This window comes from Zonotrichia albicollis, chromosome 1 (assembly GCF_047830755.1).
Source record: "Zonotrichia albicollis isolate bZonAlb1 chromosome 1, bZonAlb1.hap1, whole genome shotgun sequence".
In the NCBI taxonomy this organism is placed as follows: domain Eukaryota; kingdom Metazoa; phylum Chordata; class Aves; order Passeriformes; family Passerellidae; genus Zonotrichia; species Zonotrichia albicollis.
The window spans coordinates 33,932,313-33,952,611 of record NC_133819.1 but is presented as its reverse complement, the minus strand read 5'-3'; the positions used below and the strand labels follow the sequence as shown (position 1 = coordinate 33,952,611).

At 47.7% G+C, this 20,299-nt stretch overlaps 1 protein-coding gene across 2 annotated transcripts; it reads left to right on the top strand.

The window, feature by feature from the left end:
• The first annotated feature begins 2,797 nt into the window (after positions 1 to 2,797).
• HOXA3 (homeobox A3) lies at positions 2,798 to 18,119 on the top strand. 2 transcript variants are annotated; one of them, XM_074537762.1, is made up of 3 exons: positions 2,798 to 3,042; positions 14,275 to 14,863; positions 16,321 to 18,119. In XM_074537762.1, the coding sequence occupies exons 2-3, from the start codon at positions 14,392 to 14,394 to the stop codon at positions 17,088 to 17,090; spliced, it is 1,242 nt and encodes a 413-aa protein (XP_074393863.1). In that variant the 5' UTR covers positions 2,798 to 3,042; positions 14,275 to 14,391; the 3' UTR covers positions 17,091 to 18,119. The 2 variants fall into 2 exon arrangements, with proteins under 2 accessions (XP_074393863.1, XP_026655304.1); XM_026799503.2 differs by lacking the exon at positions 2,798 to 3,042 and adding an exon at positions 6,793 to 6,983.
• Positions 18,120 to 20,299: the final 2,180 nt, after the last annotated feature.

Here is a 20,299-nt window from a genome sequence, read left to right as displayed (position 1 = left end):
CCCCAGGGTGCTTGCAGTCCCATGTCTTCTTGTCCTGTGTTTGTAAACGAGGAAGGGGTGGGGGGAGCCCTCAAGCAGGCGGAGATCCCTACAGGCTTGCCGTGAAGCTCCAGCTCTCCCGGCCCCCCCGCCCGGCGTGGGGGCCGCATTCGGGCCGCCCGGGCTCTCCCGCCGCTCCCGCTCCTCCGCCCGGGGACCCGCGCGTCATCCCCCGAGGAGGCGGAGGCTGCGCCCGTGCTCTCAGGGCCGGGCCGGGCCGGGGTGGGACCCGGGTGTCGCTGCGAGGCCGTCCCTCCTGCGCGGGCCCGGGACCCGGGTGTCGCTGCGGGGCTGTCCCTCCTGTGCGGGCGCCCAGGCCCGGCCCACGGGCGCGGGTGCGGCGGGCCCGGGGCAGCTCCCCGGGCAGCGCTGCTGGCTCCGCCCGGCCCGCGGACCGGCGGCACTCACCCCCGACACACGGCCCGGGCAGCGGCGCCCTGGCGCTCTCGTACCCCTGGCAGCAGCGCGGAGCCCCCTCCCCGCCGCAGACAATGACGATTTGGGTTCAACTGATTCATTTGGAGCGCGAGGGGAGGAGGGTGTGAAGCTGCCCCTGCTCGCTGTGCAGAACGGGACAAACCCTGGTTAATAATGCCCCAGAGCTCTCCCTGGAAACTGAGGAGCTGTCAAAGGCAGGAGAGATTAGGGGACCCAAGTACGAGCATCCCTGCTCTCGCAGATAAAGGTGTTGCGTCTGTTCTGGGGGAGATATTGAAATTTTAATCTTTAGGGTCACGTGACTCATTAAATAATTAATGCAGATAGTCAGGAATGGATCTGTGGCCGTCAGTCCTCACTAGGAGTGATTCTCTCAGAAGTGAAACTCAACTCCTTGTTACTGGAGTTTGTTTTTCTTTCTTTCATTTTTTCTTTTTTTTTTTTTTTGTTTTTTTCCATTTAAAAAACCCCCACCTGATTTATCTTGAAAGATTCTAAACTTCTTAAGCAAGCAATAGGGTCTGTGTTGGTAAGTAGGTAGTGTGTATTTCTAGCTTGATGACTTTAATTGTTTGTGCTTGCTTTGTCTGCTGAGCATTTGCTTAACAAGTTTAATATTTAGAAATGTTAAATCTTTGTTTTAGCTGCCTTGTGGTCACATTATGGCTTTTGGTGATTAAGTGTTACGGAGGCAAACACACTTGATAATGTTCTAATTCACACTGTGGAAGGCTGGGTGCCACAGTGCAGGAGGACCTGCTTTGTTCAATTTTCCTGGCGTTAATAAATCACCGTCTCTTAATACATGGCCAAAAAAGCAATGGAAAGGCAGTGAGCATTGCAAAGGAAAAGTCATGGGCGAATTTCTCTATGACTCATTAGTCTGAACGATTTATGTACGAACTTTGAGTGCCGCGATGAATATTAGAGCTTGGGATAACAACAAATTAAAAAAGAAAAAAAAAGGAAAAAAAAAAGAAAAAAAAAAGTCATAGTTTTTTTTAAGTGCTTTATTGCTACTTAGCAACTCTTTCAAGAAACAGCATACTTTAAAGGACCGTGGCAGTGTAAAATATGGTAGCGTGACCTAATAGCTCCAAAATAAATAACAGAAAGTCGCTGGCACCGTTTTCAGATACACGCTCCATATTTAACACGAGTGGGACAACACAGTCACGACACGCTTGATCGATGATTATTGCTGTTTGTAACATGATTATTGATTAGGGATCAAAACAGCTAAGGTACGGCTTTGAGGCTAAAATGCCGGGGGGTTCCCCCTGTGCTGGAACCGAGTGGAAGGAAAGGTAGAGCAAAGGATAACCCCAGGAAGCAGCGCCCGGGCTCTGGGACTGCAGCTCGAACTTTCCATTTTCTTTTGTGTTTGCCAGTAGATTTTAACAGTCAGCGCTCGCAAATTTATGAGACAGCAATAAACAGTTTAGTAGGCTATTATTGCATGATTTTATGTAGACTGGAGTTCAACACCAAATTTAAAATTATTAGTGTAATTATGGAACTACTAAATTACCAAAGCAAAGTATCTGCTCGAAAATTTGTCCCAAGACAGACTTAATATTTCCAGGGCTCAGATAACACCCTTCAGCAAGAACGGTGTTATTTAATTATTAGCATTTACATTTACTGACGATTGTAAGATGCGTTAGATGGGTTTTATTAGCAAGACGGAATACAGATAAAAAATATTAATTCATATGTAAAAGTGATTCAGTAAGTGGCATGCAAATAACCTAACTATTGTCTATTTGGACCAGCAATACTGTTTATTTTAGGTAAAAGAAGCAGCCCAGTTTTTTCCTCTCAGTCAATGGTTTTCATGGATGTCGGCTTTTTCGTTACTGTTTTTTTTTTTTTTTTTTTTGTGTGTGTGTATGTTGTGTTGGTGAATTTTTTAATTTTTTTTTTTTAAGCATTTGGGCCCGATCCCGCTTCGCTGAGGTCAATTGTTAGTCTCTTAGTGAGCTTGTGGTGGCAGGATTGGGCCCGGCTAACCGTTTGAATAAAAGCCCAACCACAATACTCCCCGCATTTAAACTGGAATCCTTTCCGAGTTTTATTCAGCAGAGATGAACACCACGACTTGTGTTTAATGTCTGTTCTTGATTAAATGATCCTAAACAAAGGTTTCCCAGAGGAAAATAAAGCAGACATTCATGTAACAAGAGTTAGGAATGACAATATTTCCAAACACTTGGAGACAGAAGGCATAGCTGTCTACAGGGAAAAAAAAAATAAGGAAAAAAAACCAACCAAAACAACTGCACGCTTTTATTTCTCAGCTCCCCGTGCTCTTCACCCGGGTGGGATTCCACGCTCCTGGCGGGAGCCCGAGCCCGCTCCATCCCCGCCCGCCCCTCTCTGCGCTCTCCCAGCGCGCCCGGCAAGCCATGTATTGCCAATGAAGGAGCAAAATACCTCCCCCTGCACTCCCCGGTAAGGCACTGTTTGTTGCTTGTTTACAGGGAGCCCCGAAACGAAGCCGCTCGGCCGGGGCGGTGGAAGGAGCCGAGAGCGCCTCTGCCCAACCCTGCGCAGCTGGAGGAGGTAAGAGCCGGGCAGCGGCCGCTGCTTTTGCGCCGGTGACGGCTGTAAGAATGCAATTTGCCCGGTACCTGCATGAAGAACAAGACTGCTGGAATGAGATTTTGTTGTTGTTGCGATAAATATTTAACCTAGCTGGAATTTTTTTTTTTCTGGATTGGCTCTATTCATCTTCCGTGGGTGGTGAATGCGCGTGTCTGGGCAGACAAAGAAGTGTACGGGACCTGAGTGATCGCCATCCTTATAAAGGCATTGGGGACAGGAAGGATGCAAAGTCATCTGAAGAGCGAAAGAGTTAGAGAATTTCTTTGTCCGTTCTTAGCTCCTTCCGAAATCAAAGGCACAAGACGAGGGAGAGAGGGTTGGAGCCAGTTCGGTGTTGAATGGCTGCTTATCGCGGCTTGTCTGCTAGCCTCCTCCTGGAGGAGTTCCGCAGCCAGTCCTGGAAAACAGAAGTGCATGTGGGGATGTTAGAAAACCTGATTTTTGTCTGCGTGCATACAACAGAATGTTTCGCGAATAGATTTCGGGTGTTTGTCCGTCCTGGCCTGCTTTGCGCTGAGTGGAGGTCGGTGTCTGGTGGTTCGGAGTTGCTGAAGTCCTTGATGTGCTTGGTCCTCTGGTAGGAGAAGAGAAATGCTTTCCATAGTGACATTTTTTTTTATGCCGGCCGTCGAGAGGGGAGGATTACATAGAATTAGCTCAAATTCCTGCTAGATTTACCTGCTCCTTTTTGGATGTTGATGTACAATTAGTGTATTTTACTACCTTTTAAAAGCGGCCATAAATTACTGGACTACAAGGGCTCTTTGTGTTGGCTTAATGAGCTGCTTAAATCTTAACTACAAAAAGGCGCTGCAAATGTCTATTCACTCTTGCGTTCGGAAATTGAAATCGAAAACACGGTGCGAAGGAACCTTCCTCCGGTGGCATGTGCCCACAGCATGGCGGGCAGAGATATTTGGCATTCCTTAGCGGACCCAACACCGGCAGGCTCAGCTGACTCTGAGCAGAACTTCTCTCGCCAGGGCACAGTCGATAACGCTGCTCTTTTTATCTACTTGGGAGTGATCAAAGACCAACTTTATCAGGCGCACGGATGTAGGTAAACAGCTCTGCACCCCAGCAGATTGCAAATCTTTCGAGGTAGCGAGGAAATAAGTACTTATATCGTACGGGTGATTCCCATTTCATCTCCACATGGGAGTGATAGGCACACCTCTTACCGACTGGCATAAAAGTAAACTTGAAGCACAGTAAAAATTCTAACTCCAATTATATTGAAGGTAACTTCAAATAACATTAATGCTAAGATTGGCTGTTAATGCCAGAACGCGCACAAAGGGTCTCCCTTAATGAAGGCACGTTATGAACTCAGTTCTGTTTGTTGTTACTGAGGCTGGAATTCAAACTCAGCTCCAAGGCATGTGTATAAAGCACAGAAAAATCAGTAGTACACCTACTGATAAAGTCCACATTTTTTCTACTAGAAACACTGTTTCGGGTCTCCAAATCATCAAGGTAAACAACGTTGAGTGTCCAGGAACAGAAACAAAGCAAGAAATGGGGTGGCGAAGGAAGTCTAGCGCCTGCCACTCGCAGCATCATTTGAATTTGCATTTGAAACCTCGTAATCACGCTACTAGAGCAAAGAAAACTTTCTCCAAATTTGGCGGAAGAGAACAATTTTCAGCTGCAGTTCAGGACAGCACAAAGTTAGGCAGACTCCCCCTTCTGCCTTCCCAAAGCACATTCTGTGAAAGGTATTCACACGTCAAGAAGTTACTTTTCTTAAGAATTAATTAGTTTCCCCACTATATACACCTAGTTAATTGTTAAACAGTAGTTTTAGGATTAACTTGACCATTTATACCAATAAAGATGTTCACAGAAACAAGGTTTTGAAGCCAATAGCCGCAGCTAGCGTTAAGGCATTTCAGATGACTTATGATTGTGATTTATTGCTTTTGTAGTTTCTATTTGCTCAAGACTGTAACTTCTAAAGCCATCTTTCTACTTTTGACGCAAAGCAGTCGATAACTTTTTACAGCAGCCCCAAGAAAGACTTGCTTCACTTTTTTCAACATCTGCTCCATTCCCCATTAATTTCAGCTTCATTGTTGCAGAAGAACTTCTCTGTGCGTTTCCTCTATGGGACGCAAACTCACCAAATTTAAAAGAGCCGAGAATCCACCTCAAGCAAATATCGGCCTTAGTTTACAATAAGTTTGAGAGCTGTGGAGTTACCAGGCAAGCTGATAGTTACAGACTCGGGCATGTCGAGAGTGCCTAATGCCCCCTCTTTTCTGGGGCATTTGTAGTTTTTATTCCAGTTCACAGTGAGGGATAATAGATGTATACCCTGGTACTAGCTTAGTCACTTCCATGTGAAAAATTGCGAAGTTTTCTCCGGCTGTAACGCCACGCTGACTTTGCTGCAATGCCACTACTGTACACTGATAGGAATGGGTTTACATTCCAGTGGGCCACTTTTACAATTCAGGAGAGAGTATAATAAGGCTTGTCACTAACAAACCTTACACTAACACTAAATGTCATCTTTAAAAAGAAATCTTCCGTTCTGTTCAATGAAGTGTAGGTGAAACAGTAAGAGGGGATAGGTAGTTAGCCTCTTTGAGCTCATGGGAGACGGTGGAAAGATTTGGGCAAGGATGTACACATGATGATGCACAATGCTGGAGCCACAGAACTGAACCAGGAGCACGGTAAAAGCGTGAACTATCTGATTTACTTTGACTCCTTCCAGAAAAGTTGTGTGAGTGGAGGGTTTCTTTTGTTTGTTTAGCTTATTGTGTCAATAGCACAAGTTAAACAATCTTACAGGGAAGATGTGATGGGTTCACACACAGGCGAAGCTGCCTGGCTCGGGGGCCACATACAACTTTGGTTTTTTTCTTTTTTCCTTAATTTTTTTCCCTTAGGCAAAGAACTCCCCCTCCCCAGTTTTTTTTTCCTTTTCCAAAGCTAGAAACCTATAATTTTGTGCATCACTCAAACTAGCTGTATAGGAAATGCGTAAGCACAGGTTTAACAGCAAGGTCCCAAAAGATTTTGCAAAATTCAGAGGCACGCCAGTGAAGGAAGGTGTATTCTTCATAGTGTGTTACGAGGACAAAAATCAACTAGCCTCTTAGAAGAGACTCTTTTTTGCCTTTGTCAGGTAATTATAGGTCTTTTTAGTTTCTACAGGAGCCCTGATGTAACGTGTGGGAGTTGAGCAAGCCCTATACAATGGCAGGGTAGAGGGAGCTGGGGGTGGGGGGAAGGCTGGTGATCGTCCCGTTTAGAAGGGGGCTGGAAATAATAGCATTAAGATTTGGGCTTTCTTCGGGGCTTGCAGAGGACATGCGACGACGTGAAGCACAGCGCCGGGCCTCGGGAGCCAACGCCGGTTAATTAGGCTAAGTATCAAAGTGCAGCGTTATAAGGATTCCTCTTACCTTCCAAGGGGTTTTGTGTAAAGAAATATTGGTGTGGGAGGAAAGAGAATCAGACCAACCTCCCCCCATAGTCATCTGCCTCTCTTAGATTTTTTTTTTCTCCTCCCTTAAAACTCTTCTTTAACATATTGGGTTAAGGCTTTAAAAAGCGAAGGCTCGCGCTAAGAAACCCTGTTCCTTCAATGATTCCCTATTTCAAATAAAAGGATTTAAGTTGACGTATGACCACGTGAGCACATAATACAGCGCATTATTGTGGCATTTGGAGTGGAGACCCGGTCTGGCTCCGTCTGCGATTACGCTTTTCCAGTTTCTGTTCAGAGCAGGCACTGCTTTCTATTATTTTTTTTTTTTCCTCCTGCCCCCATCACCGTCCCCACAAGAGCTGGCCATTTCGCTGACAGCTTTCGTTCCTTATGGAAAGGTTATTGTCGAGCCGAGAGGACGAAATGCTTCGTTAGAAAGGATGGATTTTATTTTAAGGTATTTCCGTTGATTGTTCATTTATGTGGTGAGTTATTGCTGTTCGAGGCAAAGGTCAGTAGCAGAGGCTGGAGCGAGTGCGTGTGTGTGCGTGCGGGTGTGTGTGCACCCGGAGCCAGGCTGCTTCCCCCTTTGTTTCAATTTGCTGTGGTAAATATTCAACTCTACCCTTGCAGCGAGCAGAGCAGGCAGAGTTTGCTTCTTTATTTATTTTTCTCCATAGAGATCCCACACTGCTTCTGATGGCCGGCTGCCTCCGCTACAGCCCCTCGATTGCCATTTTACCATTATTTATGACCGGCTGGAGATGGGAAGCCTCTTTTATTGCCGCGTTTGAATATTTCCCCCCCCTTAATTTTATTCTATTATTTTATTTGTGCGTTTGTGTGTGTGTTTATTTATTTATGTATTTGGGCGAGTAGGAGAAAGCGATGTGGGGGGCGTGTGGTGCTCCTCTGTCGGGGTCGTGCTCGAGTGTGCGGCGGCGGTTGTTGTTTTATGGGTGTTTGTTCGGCCGCTGCCGCTCCGTAAATCGATGACTGTGCGATCGTGCTGCCATTTTATTTATGATGCTTTAGTGGTACTTTGTTTATTGTGCGAGGAGCGCTGCATGAGTGCTCAGCTCCATGGCAAAGCTTCCCCTTCCCAAATGAGCCAAGGCGCTCCTCTTTATTTCTCCTCGGTGAGAAGGAGCTGAACCAAGAGCCAGCCACGGCTTCCAACAATAAATCAGCCTTGAAAATGTGGAGGTTTATTCTGCCTCTCTGAATGGGGATCTGGAAAGAGAGAATTAAAAGGAGAGAAGTGGAAAGTATCTTCTAGGAGAACAGATACTAGTTCTAAATTAATATCCACGCCGTTGCATACATAAATATAGATATATCCATATATATAAATATCTAAGTATTTGTGTATACTTATCAATGTGAAAGCATAGATATAAATGTACTTTAAATGACAAAAATGAAAGATTACTTGGCTATCCAAAGAGGACAAAATGGTAAATGAAACCCTGTTTCCCCGTTCTGCCCCGGCTTTGGGAAAGGTTGGAGCCCTGGGACTCGCTTTCCTCCAGTTTGTTCCATGTCTCTCGCTTATTCCTGTTGAGCCATTTTGTGTCCAGTTACGCGCTGTTTGTAATTGCTCGTCTTCTAAGGGGTCAGAGAGAGGGAGAGAGGGACAAAAGTGAACTATGATGAAAACTCCGCTGAGAGCACCAAAAAAAGAGGTTATTTCCACTCGAAGATATTCGCGGCCGTTCTGCAGAGACCTTCAGGGCGATGTTTGGGATGGTCTCACGTTTCCCTGCTCTTTAAAGCGGCTCTCGAAGCAGAACTGACCCAAATAAATTTTATTTCCCCTTCTCGCCACACTGAAGCACTTCTCTCTCTTCAGCAAGAGAAGGAGAACTCTTTTGCTCCCATCCGTGTGTCTAAAAGCCAACATTGGCGTTGCCGTATTTTGAAATGAGCCAAAATGTGCCTCAAAAATAAAATCCAAGCTTTAATTGCAGCTAAATTACTTGGCAGTCTTTCCTCTGATTTATGACCCAGTTTGGATGCATATTGACCTAGTTAAAACACTCATAAATAATACAGTCCTGCTCCAGAGTAAAAGAAAGCAAGAAGAGTTCTGGAGGAAAGGAGGATTTCGGCGAGTTCTGTAAATAACTTCAGTCTGTTGAGCAAATAGCAGAGAATGCGATGCCTCTCTAGTGTTAGAAAATATAAACAACAATTTAAATTGACCACGGCTTGTTTCGATTGTCCAGTCCTTCCCTAATTCAGCTGATATGCCCTTCTAACTCTCTAACGACTGGGACAAGCTCCACTTCCAGGACTGGCCCCCTTCTCCCTCAACTCCCTGCCCTGCTATTTCATCTCTGGGAGCTGCCCCAGAAGCAGCCCTGAATTATGGTGCTGCCTGCTTCCATTTCGGGGCATCCAAGGACAAGGAGCTTTACAGGCATTATTTTATTCGGAAAATAGTAATTCGGGGGAGGTGGGGGGAGGGAGGGAGGGGAGGGAGTGCCACGGAGTGGGACTCTTCGGGGAGAAAAGGCAGGTCATTTCTGACTCAGAAATCAGCCCCAAACACTGCCCGTCCCCCCCCGAGCTGAGCCCTATCTCTCTCCGTGGAATGGAGCAGAAAGAAAATATTCGGCCTCTGGGAGGGAAAGGCAGATAAAAGCAGCGGGGATCTGTGCGTTGGGACACTTATCCCGACATCATAGGAGACATAAAAAAAAAAAAATCATCTTCTCATGTTTAAAATTACCTCTTTGGGGAGGGGGGGTGGGGAAATGGGACTAATTGGAGAAATCTCGCAAAATACTCTTTGCAGGCAGTCAGATGAATGGAAGAAACGTTTCCATATTCCTATGAACCACTTCGGTTCTCACGATTAAAGCCCTTATATATGCTTTCATTTAAAAAAAAAACTCCCCCCGCTTCCCCGTTCCCCATTCTTAAATACAGACATTTAGCCAGAAAATCCCGTTGGAGATGGCTCCCAAGTTGAAACGCGCTCTTAGGAAAAACTCGCCCGGCTTTCGGCAGGGCCCCCCAAACCGGCAGGCTCCCCGGTGTCCGCAGGTTTCGGCAGTCCCCATCTTTTCTCTCCCTGTTCAAATCCTCCTCGCCGGTCCGGGGGGCTCCGTCGGGGCTCAGCGCTGCCTCTCTCAGTATTTGGCCGGGCAAGTGGGCGAATGGCAGATCAGCAGTTTCAGAAGAAAGTGTGGGGTTGATTATTGACTAAAAAGACTTTTTTTTTTTTCTTCCAAAGCAACATTCACAGGATTGTTTGAAGCAAAACGCATACGAAGGATTTTTGCCTCTTCTCTCCTCCTACGCTGGCCGCTTCCCCTTTCATGTGGTGCCTTCTCACTTATGCCATAAGGAGCAAGTGTTTTCTGTTTTAGTGCTCTGTTTACAGCTTTGGTGCACGAAGTCATAAATCTTGCATAGCCATAAATGACAAAAACCATTGGTATGCGTAAGAGGCCACCCCAGCCTTATAGTGCTTTTTATTTCTCGCTTCCCCCTCGCTTTGTTTGTGTTTAAAGATGACGCTGGGTTCCCTCGTGCTTTAAACGGACTAGTTATATTTATAATGCCTTAATTAACGAAGTAACGTCAAGTTTACACCTAGATTTTATTCGCAGGCTCCGCTTAATGCTCGGAGCCCCGAGCCCCGTTACCGCCTGCCAGGCGGGCAGGATCCGCAACTTAGACAAAGTTCTCGTTCGCACGGTCGCCGTAGTGTTTCTGGTACGGGAAACCGGGGGGACACCGCCACCCCCAGAGCCCGTGGCGCTGAGGAAAGCGGCCAGCGCCTTCCTCGGCCGTGCCGCCGAGAGAAGGCGAGGGCGAAGCCGTGAGGCAAAGCCGGGCCCGCGTCCACGCGAGGCTGCCACCCCCGCGTCCCCACGGGGCGCTGCGGGCACCCCGACCCGTCTGCGCAGCACATGTGCGGGCGTGAGCGCCTCTGTGCCCGTCCCGGGCGCTGGGGATATTTGAGGGGGGCAGGGGGGTGTCTGTGTGTACATCTGTGTGTGTGTGCGCTCACGCATGCATGAGTTAATAATTAGTAACTCTAATGATTTCCAGCGTGGCTCTGAAAGCATTGCCCAGAGCGGGGATCCTGGTGGGCTTCGGTTGGCTCTCCGGTCCCAGCCCCGGCTCTGCGGGCTTTGCTCCTCTCCCCGGGGCTCAGCCGGGGCTGTGCGGGGCTCCCGGCCGTGGGGAGCGGCACAGGGGCTATTCTGCAGCTGCCCCCCAAGCCCACCGGTAAGAGGGACAAACTCAAACCCCCACAGCAGCACCCTGGAGGCTGGTGAGAGCGACCCTTTGTGAGCGCCGTTTGTCTTCATTAGCATAATTTTCCTGGACTTCGGTGACGCCCGGGTGCGGGGGGGCCGCACTCCTTCAGTGCCGTGCTCCTGCGCTCCCTCCCCAGCCCCCACCCTGCCCAGAGCTTCCCCAGGCGGCCGCCTTTCTTTCTTCCTTCCTTTTTTTTTTTTTTTAATATTTTCCTATTTTCCCCGCTCCAACTCTCCCCCCCCCCCCCTTTTCCTCCCCTCTTTCTCCTTTCCTTCCCAGAGCAGCCCTGGGAACCATCCCCGTCCTCCGCGCCCCGCGCAGGGGGAGCACGGTGCGCCGAGGAGCGGCTCGGGGTAGGGTGCGCAGCTGGAAGCGTCAGGGGAGCGGGGCAGGCGGGTGTGCGGAGCCATCGACCCCATCCCGTGAGGGGCAGGACTCGCCCTCTCGGCCGGGGGGTGCAGAGGAGCTGAGCCGGTGCCCACCCCGCGGCCGCAGGGACCGAGCTGGGGCAGACAGCCCCTGCTCTCTCTGGGTTGTGTCGCCTCCAAAAAAAAAAAAAAAAAAAAAAAAAGAGAGAGAGGGAGTGAGAGAGAGAGAGAGAGAGCATGCTGGCTTCCGCCTCAGTCGTCAGAAGTTAAGGTAAGCAGGCCACAAATACGCTGCTATCAGTCGTGAATGGCGGAGTTTATGTCCCAGTGATTTATGACCGTAGACTTAAATGTCGGTTCAAGAAGAGTTCACAAGCTGGGGCTTCCTTCCAGGCAGTGACTGATACCCTTACACTTCGTGTTCAGGCAGCTCTCTCTCCTCTCTTCCCCCCACCCCCCACCTTCCCTCAACTTTGTCTTTATCTTTCAGGAAATCTTTCAGGGGGGCTGCCTGGTTTTTCGTCCTAGAGTCAGAGTTTGGGGCTCGGTTGGGAGTTACAGGGTAGAGATCTGGTGTGCTTGGGAAGGGGGGAAGCTCAGGGAAGGACAGGGTAGGAGAGAGCTGAAGTGGGGAGTGGGGGAAACCAAGCAATTTTCCTGTGCTGTTTCTGGGCTGTCTGGGTGGGGGGAGAGAAGTTGGTAAAGTGCAGAGCCGTGTATTGCACAGACCGAGACGGAGCCGATAAAACAGTCATTGGAAAGATTGGGGGCCCATTTGTGTTTGTAAGACTTGCCTTTTTGTCTTCGAAGGGGAGAGGAGAGCTCTTCCCATCCCAGGCACCGGCTGGAGTGGAGAATCCACCTCCTCTCCCCTTTCCCGTTAGGACGCTGCCGGGATCGTTGTCGCTCTTAATCCCGCTATTCCCACTTTCTCCTGGAATGACCGGGCGCTCCTCAGGTTACCCCCGCTTGCTTCTCTATAACTTTGTAGGAAGTGATTAACTTGGCGAACCCAAACTCGTGATCTGATATTTTTTTTTTTTTACTTGCTGGCAGACAGCCGAAGCTCCAATAATATTTTGCCTTCCAAGTAAAGTTGCCTATTGTCTGCAGGCCGGCAGCTATGGGAGCAGAGCACCCCGCGCCCTCGCTCTGCGCTGCCCGTCCTGCCAGCGCCACAAAACTTCCCAGCGGCCGAAGGAAGGTGAAATATTTGGTGTCCCGGTCATGAAAGGCGGGTGCCTTTGTGAAATCACCGCTGGCTGATTGTTTCCTCCTTCTCCTCTGGTAGCGGTGTCTATAGTCTCTCTTTCAAAGGAATTGAGAAAAATCACACCAGGCCTCGATAGCACAGGCAAGGAGAGGCGAGGAGCTGGAAATTGTGTATGTGCCTCTGATCTCCACTGGCTTATTAGCTTAATAGCATCCAAAGAGCTTGATTAGTGCAATAACAGGGTAACCGCCCTGCCGTAGGTGTGTTACCTTCATTTTGTTACGATCTAACAAAGGGAATACTGTTTTCTAAGAACTTGTATAACTTGAAAGGCGTAGAATGAGCTCGTTTGGTGCTTGTGTTGTGTAAGGCTTTTCGCCCCTAAGCATTTGTCCTCGTTAGATGTTTTTGGGGGAAAATGCCCAGCTGCTAAAGTACAGGGAAAGTGGTAAAAGGAAGGAGGCCCTTCTGATCTGAAAAGACCTGGTTATTTGCCAGCAAGGGGTTAGGAGGATGGTGAGAAACGCACTTCAGTTTCTGAGAACAATGTGAGTGCGTGTGGAAACACCTCCTAGATCGGAGGTTATGCACAGGTCTCCTCTCTCATTAATACGGGCGATTCTTTAATGGGTTATTTTCAGGCAGGTGACGAGTAGACTTTAATTTGGGCGGGGGGCGGGGGGGGGATCCCAGAAATAAAGGAGGATGGATAACACAAAAAAAAAAAAAAAAAAAAAAAAAAAAAAAAAAAAAAAAAGGGGGGGGGGGAAGGGATTCGCCCGGGCAGGAGAAGCATTCTCTGAGTTTGTGTCCACCCTCTCCCCAGCCAAGTGACCCTCATACATCAAATTACATAGCAGTTTCCAAGACAGAACCTATTATCGCTAAGTTGGAAGGAAAGTTCAAGCCGTGGTCATGGAGATGAACGCTGGTTTTTCAGGTTTCTGGTGTGTTTTTTTCCCCCAATCCATCATGTTTTAACAGGTAGGATCTGGCTGATTCCACGAAAAGTTAGTGTCTTAAAAATAACTGCTGAAGAAAACAAACCAACGACCGCCCCTGCCGGCCTCTCTGGAGGGGCTTTGAGCGGCAGTTGGGGCCGGACCCACTCGCGGGTGGGAGGCGGGCTCGGGGGCTCCGTGGAGCGGCCCGAGCCGCGCTCCAGCACCGGGCGGGAGCCGCTGCGGGCGGCGGGCGGGGCTCGCCCGGGCAGAAACCGCTGGTGCCAGGGTGCGCGACCTGGGCGGCTCGGGGCGGTGTGCGGGCACGGAGGGGAGAAGGTGCTGGCTTGGTTTATTTTCCTATCGAGCATTTCATAGACAAGCCAAAATCCATCACTTGGGGTCGGGTGTTTAAATATCCCTGCCTAGGAAACCTTTCCACCCTGCTCCTGCCCCCTGCCACACGTAGACAGGAACCATCTCATATATTTCTTTGAAGTTGTATGAAGAGCCGTAACCAGGAGAGAAAGGCTAAAAATAAAACAACACTGGTTAAAGGAGAGGGTTTGATCTTAGAGTTGGACTGAAGGAATAGCCCAGCCCCTTTGCATTAACAATTCCTCGATCACCCTTATCTCAGAGACCGGTATTAAAACAGCCTCTTGGTGATAAACGATCAACCCGCTTGCTCTGTTCCTTAACAAGAAAGAAATAATAATAAAAAAACAAACCTAGAAAGCCTCTATCCCGGTGCAGCAAAGCACATATTTGTAGCTGCCAGTAAATCCAGGCAGCTTTTATATCGAAATGCTCCACGCCTGAGGCCAAGTCATGCTGCTAAATATTGCTGACCACTTTTTCTTTTATGGCTTTCATGTCACTTAGCTATTGAAAGTAAGATGGATTTGTACCATTTCTTCACCCTGCTCTGCTCTCCCCACACCCCAGGTCTGCCCGGAGAGGCCATTGGAGGAAGAGTGCCACGTGACAGAGGGGTGCCAATGTTATTCTCCAAGGGTGTCAAGACCCTGTCAGTTTGCGAAATAAATATTGGGAAACAACGAAATGCAAAAAGCGACCTACTACGACAGCTCTGCAATCTATGGTGCCTACCCCTACCAAGGAGCAAATGGTTTCACTTATAATGCGAGTCAGCAGCAATATCCTCCATCTTCATCACTTGTGGAAACTGAGTACCACCGCCCCGCGTGCTCCCTCCAGTCCCCCGGCAGCTCTGTGTCCCACCACAAGGCCAATGACATCAGTGAGAGTTGCATGAGGACCCTCCCCAGCCAGGCTCTCCAGCCCCCCAGCCTCGCTGACCCACAGGCTCCGCCGCAGCCGCCTCCAGCCCAGCAGTCACAGCCTCCACCTCCGACCTCCACCTCACCATCTCAAAATGCCAGCAGCAACCCTGCCCCGGCCAACCCCACCAAGAGCCCAGCTCTTAACTCACCCACCGTGTCCAAACAGATATTCCCATGGATGAAAGAGTCTCGGCAAAACACAAAGCAGAAAAACAGCAGTTCCAGTTCAGGTATGAAACGTGCTCCCCCTCTCCCTGGGTACTCCTGGGCTGACTGTGCATCCCGTGGGGAGGAGGGCTGCCTTACCCACCTTCACTTCAGGGAGGGGAGGGTGGGGGCTTTTTTACCCTCTGAGCTGACCCCATGAAACTTTTGGAAAGGGCTTGCCATCACTCAGCTTATTCACTGAGGGGAGCTCTGTGAAAAACACACCCCATTCAAAACTTTCCCAGCCTTGCAGAAGGGATCTGAACTGACTTTGCTTCCTAGTGGCAGAACCACTTGTGCCCTCCAGCATCTATCACATTTCTTAGGTAATCCCCCCTTCAGTAAATCATGTCAGTGTGGAGCAGCCCAGGCCTTAAGCCAGAGGCTTGTCCCGAGTACTTTGTTGGCATGGTGCTGTTAGATTAATAAGACAGTGACCTATCTCTGCTGAAGTGTAACGGGAATAAAATAGCTCATAATCATGTGCAGGCAGGATCAATGCCCTGCATGCAGTCAGAACCTCTTCCTATTTTAATAAGCTGATTGGCAAAGTTACAAGCCTGGTAAACAAAAATCATTCATAAGTGCTATAAACTTCAGGCCATAAAACATTATTTGAGGGTTGGAAGTGTATATCAACACTTTTATTACTCAAGGAAACCCAAACTGATAACACCAGTGCTAGCTCCAAAGCCCAGAAGTCAGGTTATTCTGACTTATTCCTCTTTTTTGCTTAAATGTGCATTAGAAATAGAGTTCAAAACTTTAGCAAATGTTTTGCTGGTCTGTTTTTTTAAAGCTGTGGTAAGACTGCTGTTTTCAACCTTTCATATAATGTATTTATTTAATTAAAGAGCAGCGAGATTTAGATATATCTCCATGCCTATATGCAAGCCTAGCTACTGTATGTTCTTCTTTATACATATTATACCTCCCAATCACTACCATATGTTCATGCTATATACCAGACATGATAAAAAAAATCCACTATACTGATGATTCTGTGTTTATATGTTAAATTTTTTGTATTGTAGATATCTAGCTTTCAGACATTTGTAGCTGATATATATATATATATATATATAGAGAGAGAGAGAGAGAGAGAGAGAGAACAGCTATTTTTGGAAGACTCTGATTCCACCATGTAGCCACAGGTTCAGTTTCAGCACTTCTAAACCTCACTGTGGTTCCCTGAACCTTCCTTGCTCCTCTTTACCAAGCTGGAGAGAGGTTGGATGCTGTCATTCTTAGGGGAAGCGAGTGTAGTCGCACAGTGACACTAATGAGGTCAAGGCACTCTTTCGAGGCTTGGAGCTTGGCACAACTGAGCTCACGCCTTGGGGAGTACTCGTTGCACGCTTGGGCATCCATCTTGCCTTTGGGAGCTGAAGTCTCCAGGTGCTGGTGTTGTTGGCCATTTTCTCATGTTGCCATGTGTAGGTTTGCCATGCTGATTGTGTTCTTTGTGTGATTTGCATAGGTGAGAGTTGTGCTGGTGATAAAAGCCCTCCAGGGCAAGCCTCCTCTAAGCGAGCCCGTACAGCTTACACAAGTGCCCAGCTGGTAGAACTGGAAAAGGAGTTCCACTTCAATAGGTACCTTTGCAGGCCACGAAGGGTAGAAATGGCTAATTTGCTCAATCTCACAGAAAGACAGATCAAAATCTGGTTTCAAAACCGCAGAATGAAATACAAAAAGGATCAAAAGGGAAAGGGTATGATGACCTCTTCAGGAGGACAGTCCCCAAGCAGAAGCCCTGTCCCTCCAGCTGCTGGGGGATACCTAAACTCTATGCATTCTTTAGTAAACAGTGTCCCCTACGAACCCCAGTCGCCTCCACCATTTAACAAGCCTCATCAAAACACCTATGGCATCCCTGCATCGTATACTGCTCCTCTTAATAACTGCCCACCTCCTCAAAAGAGATACACGGGGACAGCAGCTGTGACACCTGAATATGATACTCATCCTCTTCAAGGCAACGGTTATGGGAATCCACACATACAGGGAAGCCCCGTCTATGTAGGGGGCAACTACGTGGAGACCATGACCAATTCTGGGCCTTCCATCTTTGGTCTAACTCATCTCCCTCATCCTCCCTCTGCCAACATGGACTACAGCGGGGCTGGGCCAATGGCCAACAATCACCACCATGGACCTTGTGATCCACATCCAACATACACAGACCTTACCGCTCACCATCCTTCTCAGGGAAGAATTCAGGAAGCGCCCAAACTCACTCATCTGTAAGAGACAGGAGTCACTAAGAGGAACAGCAAGCCCCCGAGTTTTGAAAAGTACTCATCCCTTCCCTTCTCTCTCCTCCCCCCCAACATGTGCCCTCCCCTTCCCTTCTCGTTTCTTTTGTTCGTTTTGGTTTGTTTTGTTTCCTTTCGTAAAAGCGTTTTCTAGTTTATGTGACGTAGCAATATTTGTTGCTTGAATTGCTCTATAGTTTCACTAGTGGATATTTATCTTCTTGAACTGTAGCCTTGTGTCTCACTTTGGGAGTATGCAGAGGCTTTATACTTTACCTTCTACACTTTTATCAAAACAGGGTATATGAACAAATTTTCTATAAAAGGAATTCTTAAATGTGAATTTGTTCGTACATGATTGATCCCACGGGGAAGCAATTTTTTTTATTGCACTTCTTTTAAATAGCAAGAAAGACATCAAAAGCGCTTGGACAGGGACTTCCTGGACAATTATTGATACGTGTAAGTCTTTCAATGTGTGTATGCTGGTGAACATTCAGATTTATTTATATTTTTTTTCTCAAACATTGAATAATCTAAGTGTTTAAAATTTTATTTATCCCCATTTGTTCATATTTATATATATATAAAAAAATCTGTACCCTGAATATTCAGGAGGCCATATATTAGATGGCATATCGGCACGTGTTAGAAATATCATTTGAAAGGAAACTATTAACTCCTTTTATTAAAAATAATGATAATAATGATGATGACGATGCAATAAAATCTGGGAAAAAAGATCGCGGTTTGAATACTTTATGCTTGTAACATCCAGCTAGGCAAAAAGTGTGTGAAGCTGAAAAGGCTAGATTTGTTTTGAAAGTTATACATTCCTTGCTGCTCACGTTCTGAAAAAAAAAAATAAAGTTTTTATTCTGAATAATAAAGAGTTAAGGATATGTTCTTCGCAGCGCAGGGGAATGGAGAGCCCTTCATGACGTGGGGAGCTAGGAAACTCGTCTGTAAACTTACACGAGGGTCTGCTCACCCGAAGGGCCCCGCGATGCCTTTTCAGCATTTCATAGGCAGGGAGAGAGATTTTTCTTTTCCCTTCTCTCTCTCCCTTTCCTTTTTCTTTTTTTTTTTTTTTTCCCCCTTTCTTCCAGCAGGGTTTCAGGGTTTCAGGGCCCGCGGCCGCCGCCTCCTCCCGCACCCGCTGCGCGGTGCCCGGTGCGCAGGGGCATCGGCCGCAGGGCAGCGCCGGGAGCGCACCGGGGGTGCGGATGTGGGTGTACGAGCGTGCGTGGGAGGCACGGGCAGCGGCGCCCAGGATAAAGGCACAAAGCCCCGCGTGGGTGCGGGCGCGGAGGGGCCTCGCTGCGCGGGGCTGAGCCGGGCCGGGAGGGCTGCGGGCTCCGCCAGCCCCGGGAGCAGCGCGGGGAGCGGGCTCCGGGTGCGCGGGGCTGGGTGCGCGCACCGCTGCTCCTTCCTCTCGCCAGCCCCTCCGCTTTCCCCTTTGCCTTTAAGAAGTGGATTTTACCTTTCCCTATTTTTCCCTGTATTATTATTTTTAAAAAATATTTTACTGGGGTTGATTTCATTTTTGTTGAGCAGCTTTTCCTCTCACGGCGGCCTGAAGGTGTGGGGGAGGGGAGCGCTGTGCTCCGTTTCTTCCGCGGGGGGGTGTGGATGTGTGTGCGGGTGTGTGTTTGTGTCGGGGGGCGAGGGGGGGACACGGTACTGTAGAAGGGCGACGGTCCCGGCCCCAAACCGGCACCCGTAGGGGTCCCCGGTCCGAAACGGCTCGAGGTAGAATGGAGAAACCCGCAAGCTTGTGCTTAAATCCGATTTTTCTTCCTTTCAGGCAAAATGTCCGTAATTTTTAGATTGAAACTCGAAAGATAAATCAAAACGGACCTTAATAGACTAGGTAAAATATACCCCTGCACGTTTATAAAGACATATTCCTGTGCTGTGTAGATAATAACGCACGCTGTTCACCATCTGTATCTTTTAGAGCACAGAAAAAAAAATGTCGCCATTTTGGTCTCATGCTGAAATATTATTAATCTTTGAGCTTTACCTTGTTCCCAGAACCATCCTCGCCTGATGCTGAAACATTGTCATGCATCCGTGAATCTATATAGAGCTTTTCTGCATAAATAGATAAAGCATGCCCAGTCAAAGAAAAGGATAGCAAATAGATTTATACCGTGCTGTTTATTGTATATATAAACATGTAACCGTGGAAGAAAAGGCTATGTAGGCTAATATTTTTCACTGAAATCTGATTATTACACAATACAGACCAGCGACTGATTATTACTTTTGTAGGCGAAGGAAGCATTTTTTGCAACATTGCAGGACAATGCTGGTTTCAAAGGAGAGGCCGTATAAAATTCCAGCCGCCCCCCCGCCCCCAGCTCTCGGATCAGTTAGGTTAGATACAACAAAAGGTAACGGTACAGTCACGATACTTACTGCGTGGTTCCTTTAGCACCACGAATTGCATTTAGGAAAACGTTCAAATAGAAGGAAGTTGGCGTTTCACTCCCCTCCCACCCCGAAGAAAGAAAAATACAGGCGATTTCCCCCCCTTCTTTTCATAAACCGTATTCAATACTCTCTTCAGAGCCTGTAGGTTGCAAATAAGAATTTGTAATTTTGCATTTAAGATTCGTCCGATTAAAAGATGCCCCTGGAGGCAGAAGTAATTGATTCTCCCAAGAATTTCGCGTCCTCTCTCTGCAAAGGTTTTGTTCCAGGTGGTTTTTGTATTAGGCTGACCACAAGAAACAAATGTGCAGAATAGAGACACCCACACAGGTTTTACTCACAAAGCCTGGTTAAAGTCCAAACCTCTCTCTTTATTATTTGTCATCCTGCTCTTAATCCCAATATTTTCCAGAGGGGAAAAAAAAAATGAAAAAGAAATCAGAGAAAAGAAAATAAAACGTAGGCATCAAGAAGGAAAATAAAACCAGACTTTTCCCACAAGCAGCCCAGTCCTCTGCCAGCATATTTTAAAAGCAGCTTTTTTCCTTGTTTACTTGCGTTTCTTGCTCTGCCTCTTTTCACGGCCACATTTGATCTTGGAAAGAGCAAGAAGCTTTAAATGTGTTCTTAAGGGCCAGTAGCTGTCAAACCTTTTGGCGGCCAAGATTGATCGCGGGCAGACACCACCAGAGCTTTGTTTGGACTAAAAGCAAGAAAATTAAACCCCTTGCATTTTCCAACAGCATCGATATTTGTAAGGCA